At 46.3% G+C, this 19,455-nt stretch overlaps 1 protein-coding gene across 1 annotated transcript in view; it reads right to left on the bottom strand.

Moving 5' to 3' along the window:
- The window catches only part of LOC125425385 (nitric oxide synthase, inducible-like), a gene marked incomplete at its 5' end in the record, with an annotated part of 89,072 nt that overhangs the window by 52,783 nt on the left and 16,834 nt on the right, over window positions 1-19,455 (bottom strand). The window contains 9 exon segments of the mRNA XM_048482998.1: window positions 740-914; window positions 2,448-2,497; window positions 2,592-2,696; window positions 3,840-3,984; window positions 5,467-5,549; window positions 10,247-10,441; window positions 10,920-11,021; window positions 13,617-13,791; window positions 15,653-15,792. Of these exon segments, the coding sequence (XP_048338955.1) occupies window positions 740-914; window positions 2,448-2,497; window positions 2,592-2,696; window positions 3,840-3,984; window positions 5,467-5,549; window positions 10,247-10,441; window positions 10,920-11,021; window positions 13,617-13,791; window positions 15,653-15,792 (1,170 nt within the window).

The raw sequence follows: 19,455 nt of genomic DNA on the forward strand, positions 1-19,455 counted from the left end.
TATTTTTGTTGTTTTATCCATTCATTTGTTTCTTTTATTTAGTTTTGTTTTATTTTTATCCCACAATCCCCCACCATAGCAGCTTACACCAATATAAAAGTAATAACGTTTATAATATACAACAAAAATAGCAATATACTTTAAAACATATGCAGATGGCCCTTAATCCAACCCAGGATGGAACAGTCTCAGGATATTCCAAGTATATCCTAAAAACAAATCTCAGTACACAGCAAAGGAAAGAAAGGGAGGCCAGCTAAGATGGAAACATGCCCACTGCGGCCCTCGACTGGTAGGACAGCTCTGCCTCGCAAAAATAGTTTTGTGGGGTCTGCGAGGCAGAGCTGTCCTACCGGTTGAGGGCCGCAATGGGCATGATAGAATCACATTTTTCCCATGAAGGCAGAGCCTTCCACCAGACTGGGACCAAGGCCACTCAGCCAGTTGTGACTAGCAGAACACTGACATTCAGGGGACATGTCAGGAAAGGGGGTCATTTTAACACCATTTTAATCCTATAAAAACAAAAAGGCAGGTTTTCAAAATTTGTAACAAATACTTGTAATAAATACATCTATAAAATAGAGGGGGCCATGTTACACCTATCCTTTCTGGAGCACATGCTGGAGTATCCCAGGATTCCAGTCTCCAAATACTTAGACCTCAGTACTTTCTGGTTTCTTCCAGTCCTATGAATTCAGACTGGCAGTAAACATGACATCGTGGTGACTGTGGTTACCTGGAAGGTATTAACTGCCCAGCCACGAAAAGCTTCCTGCTGTTCATGGAGTTCATCCCCTTCTCCTGTTGGGGCGACTGGAGAGGCCCCCAGCTGGGCAAGCTTTTGGTCAATGGCGTGAGCGAAGGCACAGAACTCTGGATACATGCTTGACCCCAGGCCAAAAACAGCATATCTGTTCCGGGAGAAAAGGGGTGATGGCTCAACAAGAGCACAACAGTTCCCAGAATTCACTGGTGAGGCATCATGACATTTAAAGTAGTACAAAACTGATAACAACTTCACACTCTAGCCAGGGTCACAATGGAAGACACACTAGAGCTGTAATACAAGCAAATGATAGTTTGTTTAAAAGTTTTTGAGAAATTTGGTTTTTAATGTTATTCTAAGATTTATGATGTCAGCACTGAAAGTATAATCATATTTAGTCATATTTAGTGGCATTTATTACTCACTTATATTCAATAATTATGATAAGCTTATTCCTATGTTATACCAGCTATTTTGAGTTGCTCATTGTGGGAAGGCCTTCAACTCTCAACTTGAGCTGGAAGGCGGAGAGCTAGACAACATGGATGTCTACACTTTCTGCTGATTCGGCAGACCCTGACGGCATAAGTAAAACATAGCCTAAAACAAGCCCCTAACACATAACAAAAGAAGGCTTTTAAGGGTACACCAGCCAAAGCGTTCAGCAGTAAGTCCTCCTGCCTGAACCAAGGTCGGAGACAGAGAGTTGAGTTAGAGTTGCACTTGCCTCTGTCAAGTGCATTCCTCCTGTCAGATTCTGTGTTTTACCATCCATCTAAGTGGGTGAAGAAAGGGACACTGAGATGGTGCCAAGGGTGGAGAAGCGTTGGGAGAAAGTTGTTTTAATAAAGTGGAAAGTTGTTTAAGGATTGTCCTGTAATTAACCCTGAGTTTAATGAGGTAATAGAATGAACATGTAATAAAGAAGCGATCAATCTATGGGACATACCTCTCAGAGTCGCCAAAAGAAAACATATTTATGTCAAAAGAATCATTAGCCTGGCAAAATTATGTCTGTCATTAAGTTTTTGTATGTTATTCCAAGGTGTCAAGAGTTTTGTAATGTATAGGAATTTAATGACTTAGCATGTGATGCTTTTCTATAAAAGGGACGGTCCCCAAAGCCGAAGTTGAGTCTTTCCTCCCAGGGTGCTATTGCAACCTGTTCCTTTCTAATAAACTTACTAACTTCTTGAAATCATTTTCTTTGTCTGTCTCTTTGATTCTCTAAATCTGAATTGGGTAACTTATCCTGTTCCCTCTATTCGGGGTAACAGTGACACTGGAAATGATGGTCACTTCCATTTAAGAAATGGGAGTAGTTTTTAATTCATATGATGATTTATTTAACATTTCGAACAAATGTACGGGAAAAGAGAGATTTGATCCCCTTTGTTGACACATATCATGAACTATTTTTGATGTAGGAAGACCAACCTGAAGTGATTGAATTTGAAATGATATTTTTAGTGCACTTGCCTGTTTATATAGTAAATTGTTTGTATACAAGTATTTAAATATTGTGCATTTATAGCTAAACATTTAATCATGTTTAAATTGTTCTTCTCCTTTCTAATATTTCACAGCAAAGTCTTCACAGCAAAGGTTGTAGCCAAAACACATTTTTGGAGCGACTCCCAAAATCATCCTGTGGTAAATGCAAGATCTAAAAAGTTACCTGAATTTGTTGTTCAGCTGCTTCATAGCCAGCAGAGCATTCTTCAGTTTCTGCAACAGAAATGAAGGGAGTTATTTAAGCTGAATTGACAGTCTCTGTTGGTAACAGAAAGCAAAATGCATACTGAATGTAGGGGGAAATTACTTTGCCATTGGTTGGTGAATCACCATTTCCAAAAGTGCTGGTCACCACCAGAAGCAGAGTTTCTTTCTCCAGGTCACTTAGATTGTAACTATCCATACAGATAACCTAGAAACAAACAAGCTATGTAAGGATCATGAAGATCACATCTCCTAGACCAGGGGTCTGCAACCTGCGGCTCTCCAGATGTTCATGGACTACAAATCCCATCAGCCCCTGCCAGCATGGCCAATTGGCCTTGCTGGCAAGGGCTGATGGGAATTGTAGTCTATGAACATCTGGAGAGCCACAGGTTGCAGACTCCTGTCCTAGACCGACCCTCCTCCCCACATGTTCCTTAGGACGTCAGAACAGCATATACTGTTTGGCCCAAGTGCAGAGGTAGAACACATGTTTTGTATGCAGAGAGTCCCATATCCAACCTTTTGTGTTTCCAACTGAAGATGGCAGGTGTTGCCTGAGACGCTGCGGAGCTGCTGCAAGTCAGAGGAGGAAAGACCAAAGTCCTGGCTGTGTGCAAGGCAGCATTGTGCGTCCACAAAAAGGCTTAATAGTGGCTGTGGCTCCTCGGTGATAGAGCACCTGATTAGCACATCAGTGCTCCCAGGTTCAATCCCTGTGATCTCTGGGTCAAGGATTTCAGGTGGTGTGAAATGTTCCTGTGATTGACGCCTCCAGAGTGCTCTATGGTCAGTCAGAAGCAGGACTGCCAATCTCAGCCTGAGAGGACAACTGATCTCCAGATAACACAGATCACTTCAACCGTACCCCATGGGTGCTTCAGAAGGCGGACTTTATGACCTTAAATCCCACCCTCCTCAGCTTCCTCCCAAAGCTTTCCAAATGTGAACCAATCAGTGGCGGCGAACCTTTGGCACTCCAGGTGTTATGGACTACAATTCCCATCAGCCCTTGCCAGCATGGCCAATTGGCTTATGGGAATTGTAGTCCATAACATCTGGGCTGATGGGAATGGTAGTCCATAACATCTGGTGTGCCAAAGGTTCGCCGCCGCGGAACTAGGTGAACCAGCTGTCTGACTCCTGAGGAAGCTTCATATGTTCATGGTGCATGGATGTCTATAAATCCTGACAAATGCACCAGGGTCAAGAATAGAGCCAGCAGCTAGGATTCTGCCCCCGCCATGCACAAGATGTTCAGGGACCGCAGATAAAGTATCTGAATATATTTGCGTTTCCTTTCCCTTTTGCTCTCTGGGAGAAAGAACTTAAAGACGAGTCCTCCTGTTACCTTGGGACTGAAGGCGCAACTGAAGAGATCACTGAGATGGTGGGCCAGCGTTTCCGATTTCCCTGTCTCTGTGGCATAGAGGATGGTTACTTTTATCCGGGCAGCCGTGGCTCTCTGCATCAGTGAGGAAGCGAAAAAGACAGCCCTGGGAAAGAAGAAGCAGGATCCCTTCATCAGAGGGGAAATTCCATCTTGACTTCTTTTTGAAAAAGAAGTTAGAAGGAAGATGGGTTTGGCTGATGTGCGTTTTCCAGACTGTGTAGCTGTGGTCTGGTATTTTTTCCTCCTAATGTTTTGCCTGCATCTATGGCTGGCATCTTCAGAGGGATGTCACAGAGAGATGTGTTTCTCTCTGTGGAACTCACTATGACATACTTGTGAAGATGCCATAGATGCAGGTGAAATGTAAGTAGCAAAAACTACCAGACCACGGCCACACAGCCTGAAAAACTCCCAACAGCCAGTTGATTCCAGCTGTGAAAGTCTTCAACAATACATCAAAGGTCGGTTTTTGCTCCTTCTTAAACACGCAAGACCCTGGGCCAATGAACTGGGGCCTTAAAGTGATTCTAGGTCTAAACCCCTTTGAAGGTATACTGAGAGCTAGCTTTCCACTTTGTGGCCACAGCAAAGCTCATGCCAGTCTTCCAGTGGACAAGGCTGTAGCCTCCAGCTTCTAGCCAAAGGATTTCAAATACTGAATTTAAGAACCCTCAGATGAAGGCTGCCTGGACATAACTTAACTACCTAAAAAAGGCTTTTAAAAATCTAGTTTAGCTGTTTTGTTTTCTGCTTCCTGACTGAGAATTGCATTATCAATATCATTTTAAGCAACTCAGTGGTGTTTTTATGCCCTGGCTTGTTTTGAAAGGCTTATTTTTATTGGTTTTGGTTTGTTTCTCCATGTGTGCCACATGAACCAAGCATCACACACACAGGAACTCAGGAGAATCTGCCACTCAGATCTGAAAGTGCCCCAGACCCAACCCATGTGCTCTATAATGTGTGAGCTGACGTGCAATATATGGAGCCAATATATGGAGGTTTACTGCCTCTGAAATGCTAAGAACTATGAATTTGCCTAATTCCCTGGGCAGGACAGATCTCTCAGTGTCTGGTAGCTGTATGCCCACCGTTTACTTTCCATTGGGACCAAATCTCAGGAGACAGCAGACACTTTCACACACCCTGAATAATGCACTTCCAATCCACTCCGAATGTGCTTTAGGGATAGTTTGCAAGTGGATTTTGCCGTTTCACACAGTAAAATCCAGCTGTAAAGTTCCAATGAAAGTTGCAATGCAAGGGCACCATTCCGTGTGTGTGAAAGTGCCGGCAATTCTCTCACAGGCTGCAGCAACTTAAAATTTAAATGCAAATTGTTTCACTTCATGAGTTTCTGGATCAGAATGTCCAATTGCAAGGCTGGGCGTCACTTTTCTGGAATCGCTCCTGAAAAGCACCATTGGGCCTTGCTTCCTGCTCCCAGTCACATGAATTGCGAACAAAACGCTCCAAATGGGTCACACCAGGAAATGGGCTTGCAGTCCAGAGATGGTCCATCTGGGCTCTGTGGAAAGTGTGCCCGCTCCCCCCTTCCATGTGGGCCGCAGCCTTGGAAACTTACTTTGCCCAGATGCGGAACTTGACCTTTCTGCTCCTTGGCTTCCGTTTCTCATCTTTCCAGATGTGCGTTTTCCAAGCATCGACCTTGACAGGGAGGGGGAGTCAAATGCAACGTCAACACCCTTGGCCACTGGACTGAATGCTGCGGCTTCTCTCACCTGCTTCCCACATTTGCTCCACCCACCTGACCACCACCAGGAGCCCTCTTTGCTGTGGAGTGATTAAAGATGGGCTGGAGACTAAATGATACAGCCAGCATGAGTTGCACCACTGGGGTCCCCGGACACAATTCTCAGCCCCACAGACATCACATGGGGAGTGGGCATTGCTTTTTCAAGGCACTACTTTGCTCAGTGTGGCTTCAGGCTTTCTTCCTGCCAGTGGAAAGGGAGGGAAGAGATCTCATTTCCCTTCCCTCAGGCTCTCTGTTAGACCCCTGGATCTTTGCTCAATAAACGGGCTCTAGCATTTTATGCAGCAGCCTTTATTGAAGAGGTAGATCAGGTATAGATTGAGAGAAAGCCAGTTTTATCTGAACTGGCAAAGTTAGCCCCATATACTCCCCTAGGCTCCTGCCTCCCAAATTTTCAGAGCAAGCATCTGGTGCCTACACTGCAATTGTGCTCAGCACCAAGGTCAGCAGTGATAACCCTGGAGCCACCTGATAACCCTGGTGATAACCCTGGAGCCACCTGATGACCCTGGTGATAACCCTGGAGCCACCTGATAACCCTGGTGATAACCCTGGAGCGACAAGATAACAACAACAATTCTTTCCTGTGGGTCAGGCATGCCAGGAGAGGCCTACTTCACTAACAAGCATGCCAAGCCATGAAACTTAGGTCAAGGAAAGACTGCATAGGTGGCAGTGGTTACATGTATCAGCTGGTTACATATATCAGTGGTTACAGATATTCACTGTCAGGTTACATCCAGGTTACATCTGGCCTGGATTTCACTTCGTGGCCAAAAGCAGCCCAAAACAAATTAGGACCATGTCACTGTGGTACCAACTTCTCCCCTCCCCATGCCCCCGCTCACCCCCCAGGACCTTCGCTGATTTGAAATCCCCCCTTCCTGAGACGGCGTTAAGCTTCACTCCTGGAAAAAATACAGGAATCAGCGTATTTCCCAACTAAGACTTTAAACAGCAGGAGAGAAGAGGGCAATTTCACTCTAGCAGATTTTACTGCCCTTTGCCAAGAAGCTCAACTTTCCTCATTCTTCTTCCCTTCAGTTTGTCTTTACAGCAATCCTGTCAGGTAAGCTAGGTTGAGAGAGAAGCCTACCCTGCATGGCAGAATGAGAATCTGAACCCAGGTCTCTTCATAGGAGCAGCAGTGGCGTAGTGGCTAAGAGCAGTGGCTAAGAGCAGGTGCACTCTGATCTGGAGGAACCGGGTTTGATTCCCAGCTCTGCCGCTTGAGTTGTGGAGGCTTATCTGGGGCATTCAGATTAGCCTGTGCACTCCCACACACGCCAGCTGGGTGACCTTGGGCTAGTCACAGCGTCTCGGAGCTCTCTCAGCCCCACCCACCTCACAGGGTGTTTGTTGTGAGGGGGGAAGGGCAAGGAGATTGTCAGCCCCTTTGAGTCTCCTGCAGGAGAGAAAAGGCGGATATAAATCCAAACTCTTCTTCTTCTTCTTCATTCTTAGTCCACCACTCTAACTACTGTTCTACACTGGCTCTCTGCATATCACCAGAAACCCAGATGAACTGAATGTTGTAAATCACTCCTGTCAACCTGCCCAAGGCCATGACAATGCACAATCTTGACACTGATAGGAAAGCTGTTTTTCAGGGAGTCACTCTCCCTCAGCTCCTTGTATTTCAAGACTGCAAGTAGATCATTCAAGGGCTGATCTTGAGGCCCTTGGTCCAAGAAGTCCTACCGATGACTGGAGATACTGGATTGCTCTCCATTCCCCAGCAGATGCGGGTGGGGGATTCTGACAGCATTTTTCAGGCGCCCCTTCCTCTGGAGCCAACAATATACAGCTGGACCTGGCCAGGTAGAATCTGCGGTTTCACACTGGGTTTGGTCAGACTGAGCTCAGCGCTCCCAAACTCTACATGGTGTTTACAGCCAGGGTGCGCAGTTGGACGCTGGACCCACCCAGACCAAGCCCAGTTGAATGCTGAGCTTGGCCTGGCTGGGTCCACCATTCAAATGCTGGTGGTGGCAAAACCCTGGAATGCACAGTTAGCAGTTTAGCCCTTCCCCAGTTCTTGCCACGACCTTTGGGAGAGGACCGGGAGCCGGTGGCCATGTGGGAACCTCTGCTTGTTTTCTTTTGCTTGACCCACACATTAACTTTCTCACCCTCTGGGCTGGCTAGCACATGGCCTGTGGTGGGATTCAGCAGGTTCGCACCACTTCGGCAGAACCGGTTGTCAAATTATTTGAATCCCACCACTGCACCTGGCCCTATCTCTGACCTTGTCTGACCTTGAAGACTCTGAACTGCTAGAAAACACGGTTAGTGATTTCACCCTGCTGGGATCCCAAGGGTGGGAGTTAGAGGGATGTTGTTTGGGGAAGGGATATTCACCAAGAAATGCTGTACTGAGACTCAGTTCCAGCCAAAGCTGGCTTGTATCTGTTCACAGTGTTCCAAATACAATAAACCAGTTTCTGCATCCAAGAGTCTGGTCATTGCAGGGAAGTTGACAGAACATGGCCCTTTCCCCACTTACTGTTTGCTGCACGCTACTGCCCCCAAATAGTGCGTGGTCCAGCGGTGCTCCCCACGAGCCTCTGCACTCCAACGTCCCTTCAGCGTGCGTCATTTCTGACGCTGGAAGAAACGGCACCTTCTGACTGCCCTGCGCAGAGCTGACGACCCCGTGCCGGAAATCGCTCGCACTGGGAGTGGCGCGCAGGAAATCGTAAGTGGGGAAAGGCCCCATGACAGGTGGCAGGTGAGGAGGAGGGGTTTTTTAAAAGGCTGGAGGTCACAGTGGCTTGAAAAGTGCTGAAAACGTGCAGCATTTTTTGGAATCCACTTATTTAGCCGCCTTTTATTGCCTCTCTTTTTTTGAGAGAGAGAAAACTCCCCCTGGAAAATGCTGACAAAGAATTTTATTTAGGGGGGGTTCTTATTGAATTTACTGAATGCCCAACCCTAACCGTGAGAGGAGTGCAGCTCCAACGTTTCCAGGCTCCTTGGAGAAGTGCGGACTGGTTGCACTTACGAGTTATCCTTTGCCCCCTCAAGCATAATCACAACTGGGGGGGGGAAGCAGGGAGCCTTTATTGGTGGACAGAAGAAGATGCCCTGTGGAAGGGAAGTAGAGACCTGTGATACCCAAAGGTCCAAAACAGCCTTCACGGATCTACCTGTAAATGAAGTTTTGCACCTAGGTAGGTCCTAAAGATGCCACTGAATTGATTTTCCCCCAAAAGGAGTATGTCCTTAAAGGTTGACTAGTGCTTGTGTAACCCCTTATGTTCAGAATGGGTTGACCCAGAAAGGGGGTGGAGACTCAAAGCAGCAGAAGGCTGCAAAAACTGATGAAGTTGCAGGAAGCCAGGCTACCAGGCTGGGACCTTGATTTAATTCTTTATAAGCTCTTAACACCTTGTTTAAGGTAACTGCAAAGTTGTTGGGAACTAGTGGGAAGGGAGTTGTTTATTTTTGCTATATTTGTAAATGTTAGAATTTATTGTTTCAGGGCTTGCAATGTATGTCGTTGATGGGAGTTCGTTTGGGGACCTTCATCATCTTGGATCCCATTCACCAAGCCTCTGAAGTCTTCATAAGCCAACCACCAGCAGGAAGAATTGGACTTGGCATTTATCAGTAGATTGTCAAGATAAGGACTTGAAATGCAACCTAGGGCCACTCCCCACTTACCTCGTCTGAGTGCAACCCCGCAGCGACCCCTCGTAGAAAAGCCTCCGTGGTTTTTGACCACGGAGACTTTTGTTCCCCACTCATTTTCCATTCAGGAAATAGCGCGGGGTTCCACATCAAGAGTCAAAGAGGCAATCGAGCATTCTGATTGGCTGGCACACGTGTGCGTCATTTACACGTGGGAGTTGCAGCCAGCCGAAGGTGGGGCTCCATTTTGATTGGCTGACCCGAAAAGTTGGTTTGGATAAGCTGAACGCATTGTTTTGAGACGTCTGCACATGCTGGCGTCACTACCCGATACAAATTGCTTGGGCAGAAAAGCGAAAGTAAAAATCAGTTTTCGGTTTTACACCGCCGACAACCCTATTATCATGACACTTTGCCAAACTGCAAAACAGCAGGCTTCGAGCAAAAAAGAGCAAAAAAGAGCAATGTTGGCACATCTTGTTGTGCACAAGTCTCAATTTCCAAGCACTTTCTGACGGGAACACCCTCCCTAAACAAAATGGCGGTTCCTGTTTCCTGATTGGCCGGAAGCTGCGCGTCAGAGCGAATCAGCCGCGCGTAAACAGCCGAGGTGCCCCACCCCCCTGCGGCACCCGCGGGGTTTTTGAAAATGTTGCTCTTTGCAGAGGACCTAATTTGCCGCGCGACAAGGAGGTGGGAGAGTGGCAAATTAAGGGCAGCTGCGCAGTGGGCGCTGGTGACGTGGGGAACGTCCATCCTCCTCGTGTCTTTTAAAGAGGTGACCCCGCGGCTTATGGTGAGTGGGGAGTGGCCCCTAGAAGGACTGTAAATTGTTAATGTTAAATGTTAATGTTAAAAGTGTTATTTGTTAAGGAAGTAAACCATTTTGTTTTAAAATTTAGTTCTTTGCAAATCCTTCCCACAGAACCCACAGTTAGAGGTTACACTTGCTCACCTGGTAGTAATAGAATGGGGAGAGGATGTAGTTCAACATCTCCTGGTGGAAGATCGGGGTAATACTGCCTGAGATGGGAGGGATAAGCCAAACCCAGTCGGCCGGACACCCTCCTCGGGTCCGATATTCATTTTGCAGGTACTTCATGAAGGATTCGGCAGCAGAGTGGTGGTCCATTATGGTGACATTTTGTTTCTGGAACAAGTCGCAGAGGGTGTGAAGGCTCAAGTGATGCAAATTACTCAAGTAGTCACTAGAAGGCCAACTTTTCAGTGATGTTTCTCCTGACCACACACGTGTTTGAATGTGCTGATGAAGAAGTTGATTAAACCTGCATCAATCATCCCCCCCCGCCCTTTAATGATGCATGCACACACTTTAAAAATATTACTGGTATGATCTCAGAAGAGGCATCCCGTCCTGCACATGAGAGAAGGAATTCTTCTTCCAAGAAGGTGTCATCTTGGAAGAAGTCTTTTCTCCCATGTGAGAGAGGGGATATCTCTTTGAGGGGCCCTCCCCATATTGTTCTTGGCTACAACTTCTTCGGTCCCAGACAAATATGTTGCAGCCTCTTAATTTGTGAGGTCAGGGTTTGAGCCTGGGACCTTCCACATACAAAACCATGTGCTCTGCTCATGAGCTCTGGCCCCTCAACTCAGTTTTCACTTACCTGGAAGCTATGCAGCACAGCGACATTCACCTCTATCACAGCTTTGTCTTTCCAGAGGGAAGAGAGTTTGTTGGTTTCCAGCCCCATTTTCCTTCCCACTTCCTACAAAGGACGACAAGCAAGATTCTGTTTTTCAAGGGCCAATGAGAACATGCTAAAGAAATTGCACCTAGACTGTAGACTCTTCCCCCAGCCACTAAGCACCTGGGGTGTTACAGAACATTTACAATACAATACAACAACCTTTATTAGGCATATCAAAATAGGCTCCAGAGCATTATAGACATTTCTGAAGTACAAATCAAAAGTACATTCAAAACACAGACAGATAATCTGTATCTAGCATTGGACGTTACTTAGAAAATTCTGTCACTTGTAAAAGAAATTTTGCTACTTTTTCCAAGAGCTATTTAACAAAAGCTCCACAACAGAGTTGTCAGAGTCTCTTTCAGATTTGTCTAAGACCCGCCCAGGAGAGAAATTCCTCATACCCACATATCTCGGACAGTCAAGTATAATGTGAGCAAGAGTCTCCACTTGGTTTTTACAGTGTGGACAGACCCGATCCTGGAGAGGGATAGTCAGGTAGCGACCCTTTGTAATGGCCGATGGAAAAGTATTGCATCTGGCCCTTGTAATAATCCATCTCTGTTGGGGTTCAGTTAATAGTTCAAGATATTTGGCTATGTGCCCCTGTTCTGGTACTATTCCAACAGAAAGGGGTGAGCATGATTTATTTGCTTGGCCCAACAAGATATGGTATTCCTGTTCTAGAAATCTGCTTTTTAGGGTTTGCAGAATCTCTCTGGGTTACAGAACATTCGTTAACATTCCAACTTGCAAGGTGGAAGGATCATTTATGAAATGGATCCCTTTTTCTTGGCTCTTGTACACTGATGCTTCAGAAGACTAGGCAGTCAGTGCCTTTGACTGGAGGTAGGATCCAGCAGTCCCAAACAGCAATGGTTATTCTCCAGTGGCACCAAATCTCTTCCACAAGCAACCTTGCGAGAACCTTGTCTCAGCAATGACCTGATATTGAGGAAGGCAGTTCTATAAAGTTGAGCAGCAGGGTTTTTCCCCCCAGCAAGAAAGGGTATAATTAGACAATACGCTAAAAGTGTGTTGGGTTGGGGAAACCACTACCTAACTTGCTTTTTCATGTGACCTGGACTTATCGTATGCTGCATTTTAATGGGGTAGGGTTTATATTTATTAGAGCCATATTAATTGATATTTAATGGTTTTAATTTGATATATGTGCTCTATTTTATATGTTGTTCACTGCCCTGAGCCCTCCGGGGGAGGGCGGTATGTAAACCTAATTATTATTAACAATTAACAATTAACAATTAATAATTGAAGTAATAATGATGATGATGATGATGATGATGATGATGATGATGATGATGATGATGATGATCATCATCATCATCATCATCATCATCATCATCATCATCATCTTAAAAATAGTGTGGGGTGAGGGGGCAAATTGTCTGCCCAGGAGGCACACGGAACCAGCAGAGAGGCAAACATCCTGCTAGCAAATGGTCATAGGCTTGAAAGGAGGGGAAAATAAAGCCCCACCTGTGACCATTTTGGGGAGAGGATTTGCCCTCCCCCCCTGACCCCTGGGTAATTCCTGGTCACACATTAAGTGCAAGTTAGATGAGGTTTCTCAACCCAGCTTGCATTTAATGTATTATCTTATCATGCCCTAAGTATCAATGCTTTTATTATTTAAGATCATTTCAGAAGGCAGCCATGTTGCTCTGCAGTAGAACAACAAGATTTGAATCCAGTAACGTCTTCGAGACAAACAAGATTTTGGAAAGTGAGGAAGGCACACTTTGACTCTCCAAAGTTTTTAACTCAAAAATCTGGTTGGTCTCTAAGACGCTACTGGATTTGAATGTAACTGTTTTATTCTTCAAGATGTTTTTTCGTTTACAGCGGACCGGAGCTACATGAAGGGAACATCCCCTTGGGGTCTTATCGAGTGATCACAAGAGTGTTTTCTTCCTTTCCCATAATATCAGCACACGAGAGCTCCCAGCCAAGGTGATAGGCTGGGATTCAGGACAGACAAGCTGAAACACTTCTTTACTCAGCAAGTGATGACATGATGAAACATCAGTGCCAAAAGACGGAGTGATGGCCATGGGGGGGGGGGTTAAAAGGGGGCTAGGCAGATTCATGAAGGAGAGGCCCATCTGTGGCTACTAGACAGAATGAATAAAGGAAAAGTCCACATCCAGTGGCAGTAAATCCTAGTGCTAGGAGCCATGTCAGGCCTTGCTTGCATGCCTTGATTGTCGGCCCTCCACGGCAACTGGTTGGCCATTGTGTGATTCGCCAGGATTCACCACAGTTCTGATCTCGCAAGGCACCTCTTATGTTGTCTTTTACTCTTTACTCTGGAGGAACCGGGTTTGATTCCCAGCTCTGCCGCTTGAGTTGTGGAGGCTTATCTGGGGAATTCAGATTAGCCTGTGCACTCCCACACACGCCAGCTGGGTGACCTTGGGCTAGTCACAGCTCTTTGGAGCTCTCTCAGCCCCACCCACCTCACAGGGTGTTTGTTGTGAGGGGGGAAGGGCAAGGAGATTGTCAGCCCCTTTGAGTCTCCTGCAGGAGAGAAAGGGGGGATATAAATCCAAACTCTTCTTCTTCTTCTTCTTCTTAAAAAAAGGTTACCTGAAGAATATTGTAGCGCTGAGCATCACAAAAATCTCGCACCCCGATTTCAGTCCCCAGGTACCAGCCGTTGAACGGGCAAGCTGTAAACTCCAGGCCTCCAGCCTCCAGGAGCATATTTGATACAGCTGGGACCGCGTACCACTTCAGGTCCAGCTCCGCAAACCACTCATACCTGAAAAAAAGAACCACACAATCATCCTCTGGGTCCCCTCTTGCCGTTTTTGTATTCTCGAGCCACACAACAGACCGCTCAATGCTTGACTGAACAGGTCTGTTCTCGTGCCGATACTCTGTTGTTGCAGAAAACAGCAGAATTGGGAGAGGGGTCGTTGGAGACACAGGCAGGGCCAGAAGGAACCGAATTGGACTGCTGCATTGTGTCTGCGAAGGGCTGCCCTTGAAAGCAACACAAGACTCCAGTTGGTTCAGAATGCAGCAGCCTGGTTATCTTGAAGGGCAGCCGATAGGAACGTGTTTCAACTATCTCAAAACAGCTACAGCAGTTGGCAGTTTGTTTCTGAATGCAATTCAAGGTGCCGGTTAGGAACTTCGCAGCCCTCCGCAGCCCAGGACACACATATCGAATGGACTGCCGCTTTCCACATGAATTCATGTGCCATTTAAGGTCCTTGGGCTGCTACTACTGACTCTTCCTCCACTTAAGGCAGACAGCTGGCCATCCACTAGAGCCGTGGTGGCGAACCTTTGGCACTCCAGATGTTATGGACTACAATTCCCATCAGCCCCTGCCAGCATGGCCAGTTTCAGTTTAGAAAAAACGGTTGACTCCAAGGCACGCGTTACTCAGGAGTAAGCTTAGTGAAGCAACCATGCAATGCTACAAATGGGTGAATCACGAACCTAGGAGGGTTTACACAGAAGCAAGCCCCATTGCCAGCAACCGAGCTTACTCCCAGGTAAAGGATCATGGCCAGACCAGCCTAAATGTGTGTGTGTGTGGGGGGTGATTTTCCACCCCCCTCCCACATGACGAACTCTGTGTGCACGTGCCCACAGAAAGGGCTCTGAGTGCCACCTCTGGCACCCGTGCCATAGGTTCGCCATCACTGCCCTATAACAATGGGATTTCAGCCTGGCACAAGCCAGAATCCACCTCCATCAATCAGGAGAGCAGCCTTTCTGTCTCATTCCATAGAAGCAAAGCAGCATCTAAAACTTAAACTGAACAGCTGCTCTCCTCTTCAGCAACCCCAGGGACAGGAGTGGACACTTCACAAGGATGGGAGGAGGGCCAAGTCCTCCTCCGGCCCATGCAGGAGCCCAGAGTCAAGAGAGCAAGACAGGGGAACTGTCCATTGGGGGAGGTCATGTCCACTGGAGGGAGGGGGGTCATCATAATATCCAACGATATTGGGGTTGACCAATAACAAGCAGAGAAGAAAAGCAATTTAAGAAAAAGGTATGAAAGCTGGTTAAGAGGTTGTATCCACGCTTCCCACTTGAACATTCCACACATCTACTCCACAAAATGACATATTGTTCTGATAAAGTTTGTTGTGAAAAACTATTACAAGATAAGAAGGAGAATATTACTAAATGGGTAGCAAAATTCTGTCTATTCATTATGAAAAAGAAAAAATGATCTGAATATGGTATCCTCCTTAGATATTTTTGTTTTGTTTAGTATTTTTATGCTGTTTGGTGTGTTTACAAAGTAGAATGATATATAGATGGATAGTGCTGGAATACGGGAGAGAGATCTGCATTCTTGTTTTGTTGTAGATATTTTGGAGATTTGTAATATAACTGGTCATTGACTGTAAATAAAGTCTTCTTCTTCTTCACTTGAACATTCCTGTCCTTGTGCTATACTGCAGTTTAATTTGTCTGCCACAGCTGACGTTTTATCTCCAGGACTCGTGTGACCTACTTTGGCCCCTGCAAAAGGCAACAAAGCAAACCTGAGGCCAGATCCAGGCTAATCATCCTGATCCAACCAGCCAGCCTGTGAGGAGGAGGCGGGGGGGGGGGGGGGGGCAGCAGACGCCATTGTCTGAAGCCAAGGCACTTACGTGGGATGCTCCATCGACACTTCAAGGACGAGCTCTGGCGGCAGTTCAAATAACTCGGGGTCTTGGCCGTTGGCCTGCAGAATCAGTGGAAGCACATCAAAGCAGCCATATTTGGGCTTCCAACCAAGCTGGGTGCATAACTGAGAGCAGAAGGGAAAGACACACGGTGAGGAGGTTTCCTCTGTCGGCAGGCAACAGAATCTTAACCCACCGGGGCACTCCCAAGAGGCTTGCTTTGGAGATGGGGTGGATCATGTCTTCCCCTCCCTCCAATGCAGAGGCATAGCTGGGCCAAACTGCATCCAGTGCGCAGTGTGTTTGTTCTGGCCCCCCATGCACCCCTCGCGGTGCACTCCCTGATCACACACACTTCCGCCCCCCTTCCCACACTTACCTACGTTCCTTTTCTATTTCTAGTACTTTTTGAGGCTGAAAAAAGCGGCCTCTTCACAGTTCAGGGAAAAAACTGCCTGACAAACTATACTTCCCAGGAGACCTTGTCAGCCCCAAGGTCTCCTGGGAACTGTAGTTCCTCAGGCAGTTTTTAGCCTGAACTGTAAATAGGCCACTTTTTTCAGCCTCAAAAAGTACTAAAAAAAGAAAAGGAACATAGGCAAGTGTGGGAAGGGGGGCAGGGAGGATGTACTGTGGGGGGGGGGGCGAAGGAAAAGGAGGAGGGCCTGGGGGGATTTTCCACAGGCTTGCTCCCGGTGCATATCGCACCCCCCTGTCCGTTGGCGCTCTGCCACTGCACCAACATCCACAGTTCACTGGCAGTGCTTTACCCTTGTTTGGGGGCTCCTGCTAGATTGGAGGAGCCATTATGGGATGGCAGAGCTCATGTAGGCATGGGAGAAACAGGCAGCTGCATCAGCAATTGAAGCAGGGCTGGTTTTCTTGGCAACAAGGACAGAAGAAGAGTTTGGATTTATACCCACCCCCCTTTCTCTCCTTTAAGGAGTCTCAACGTGGCTTACAAACTCCTTTCCTTTCCTCTCCCCACAACAAACACCTTGTGAGCAGTGGTGGGATTCAAATAATTTAACAACTGGTTGTTTACAAGCACCATTTTGACAACTGGTTCTGCCGAAGTGGTGCGAACCTGCTGAATCCCACCACTGCTTATGACAGTGATGGTGAACCTTTGGCACTCCAGATGTTATGGACTACAATTCCCATCAGCCCCTGCTAGCACACCCGAGACAGGGGTATTAAAATTGATGCTCTTAGCTCCTTTATTTATTTATTTATTTTATTTATTTATTTATTTATTTGGCTATACTTTGGGCTTTCTGAACCTTGTGAGGGGGCTCTGGGCTGATGTCTTTATTCAGTTTGGTAAAATAGCGAAAAATTGAAACAGAAAGATAGTGGGGGAAAGGAGTGCAAAAGGGACTCCAAAAATGGTGTCAGGGGAAAAGTTGAGTGACAGCACAGAAGCGTGTCAAAAGGCATCAGGAAAAAAAATGTTGAAAAATGACTGCACAGTGAGGGAAGACGGCTTGGAAACGTTTCAGACAAAAAGGATAGTTTTGAACGGAGCCCTTTCCGCACAGACCTTTTGAAACATTTTCAGGCAGGGAATAAAATGTTTCTTCCATGGAGTTTTGCATTGCTTTCCACCCCCCACCCCCCTCTTTGGTTCTGAAAATGTTTTTATTTCCAGCCTGGAAACGTTTTTTTTTTCCTGAATCCGCTTTTAAAACGATTCTTTGGTTTGAAAGGATTTCAAGATGTCTTCCCTTGCCGTGTGGGCATATTTAAAACGTTTTCATCTTTCCTGCTGCCTTTTCCCAAACCTCGGTGCCATCCCTGAACTCCCTCCCCCGTTTTACCACATCTCTGAGCTCACTCCATCCCATCAGTCGCTTTATTTTCATAATTTCTGTGTTTTTTTGGGGGGGGGGGTTAAATCTTTGAACCGTCGAACAAACAAAGCTACCGAGCATCGCCCCTAGAAAAGAAGAAGAAGAGTTTTGGATTTATATCCCCCCTTTCTCTCCTGCAGGAGACTCAAAGGGGCTGACAATCTCCTTGCCCTTCCCCCTCTCACAACAAACTCCCCTGCAGAGGTGGGTGGGGCTGGGAAACTCGGCTTGTATTGTAAGGTCACCCAGCTGGCGTGTGTGGGAGTGCCCAGACTAATCTAGATTCCCCAGAAGCCTCCACAGCTCAGAAGTAGCTGGGAATCAAACCCGGTTCCTCCAGATTAGATACACGAGCTCATAACCTCCTACACCACTGCTGCTCCTGGAATAAGTGGAATAACCCCCCTTTTTTGGCTTGATTCAGGTCCAGTGTCAAAGTCACCAGTCCAGCCACCTGGTGTCCATCCTTTCGCAACAAGAGGGAGAGATGGTGTCTCGACAAATACGCACCAATTACCCCAAAATTAAATCACTGTGGATTGGCCTGCGAGACCGATTCAGGGTGAGTGTAAAGGGCAAGATGCTCTTCCCTTCCCAGGACCGTGGGCCAAATCAGGGCCAGTTCACCAGGCTACTGTTTGGGGCAGAAGGGGGAGGGTACAGAGGCTTGTCTCACTCACCAGCCATTGGAGGTTCAAAAAGGGGACCGGGGTGCTGTGTGGTTTCTGGGTTGTATGGCCATGTTCTAGCAGCATTCTCTCCTGATGTTTCGCCTGCATCTGTGGCTGGCACATCTTCAAGAGGGATCTGATAGTCGGGAAAGGAAAACAAATTGAATTTTTTTATATACCTGTGAGTAAGGGGCAATGGGTGAGGGAGCATCTGAATAGGGTGGCCACCAGCAGAGTGAGTAACAATGAAGTCATGGCATGGGGTAACAATGGAATGGCGAGGGTCCAATGGGTGAGGCATCTGAATTATTCAGTATCACTGGCAGGTATATACAAATGTTGCACAATAAACTCTCTCCATGGACTACAGAAAACAAAATCATCGGCCCAGAACAAATAGAGTTTCAACATGGAAATCACTTTAGATCATTGTTTGATCTATGGGACTCCTAGATCACAAAATGCACCAATGGAAACCAAATCATCCCTGTTTGTGGCCTTTTGTGGACTTCGGGGCATTTGACTCTGTCTCAGAGAGATCTACTGTGGAAAACTTGTTAATCTAGGAATTGACGAAGGCTACTTACACTAGTAATGGCCTTACATCATGAAACACTACCTGTCAAGTCAAATGCTCTCCCTGATGGTATACTTGGTCCTTATATACCAATTAACAGGGTGTCAAACAGGGTGTGTTTTGGCTAGCCCTATTTAATCTTTTTTTAAGAGGTGATCTGGCTTCCTTTTTGATGTTGGAATTCCTACTTTTCTGCTTTGAATCATATGACCATACCTTTACTTTTTTGTATGCTGATGGCCAGCTATATTACTCTCCGTGCAAAAGCTGGCTTAAACTTGCTTTACTAATAGCTATGTTGTTAGACTTAGTAGTCATAATAACCTGGCAACTTAATTTTGCAAAGTCAAAATAATGGACACTTGTTCTTGGAGACCATTTGGTTAGTAATAAATAATGAACTTAGCTTGAACAGGTCCAAACATTTAAATACCTAGGTCTCCATTTTAATTATAATACTCTTGGGTTACAAAGGAATTGGCCATTGAATCAAAGCAAACTTAGTTGCAAGGGCCATTGGCAGCTATTTTAAGCATAAAGGTCATGAATTTGTACCTGCAGCCATTAGGGCATTTAATACTAAAATCACCAATGTACAATTACTATCACGAATCCCACTGTGGATACAAGCATGGGCTGCGATATGGAAAGAGTTCAGTCATGCTTTTCTCATAGTATACTCGGCTT

This window comes from Sphaerodactylus townsendi, unplaced genomic scaffold (genome assembly GCF_021028975.2).
Source record: "Sphaerodactylus townsendi isolate TG3544 unplaced genomic scaffold, MPM_Stown_v2.3 scaffold_36, whole genome shotgun sequence".
In the NCBI taxonomy this organism is placed as follows: Eukaryota; Metazoa; Chordata; class Lepidosauria; order Squamata; family Sphaerodactylidae; genus Sphaerodactylus; species Sphaerodactylus townsendi.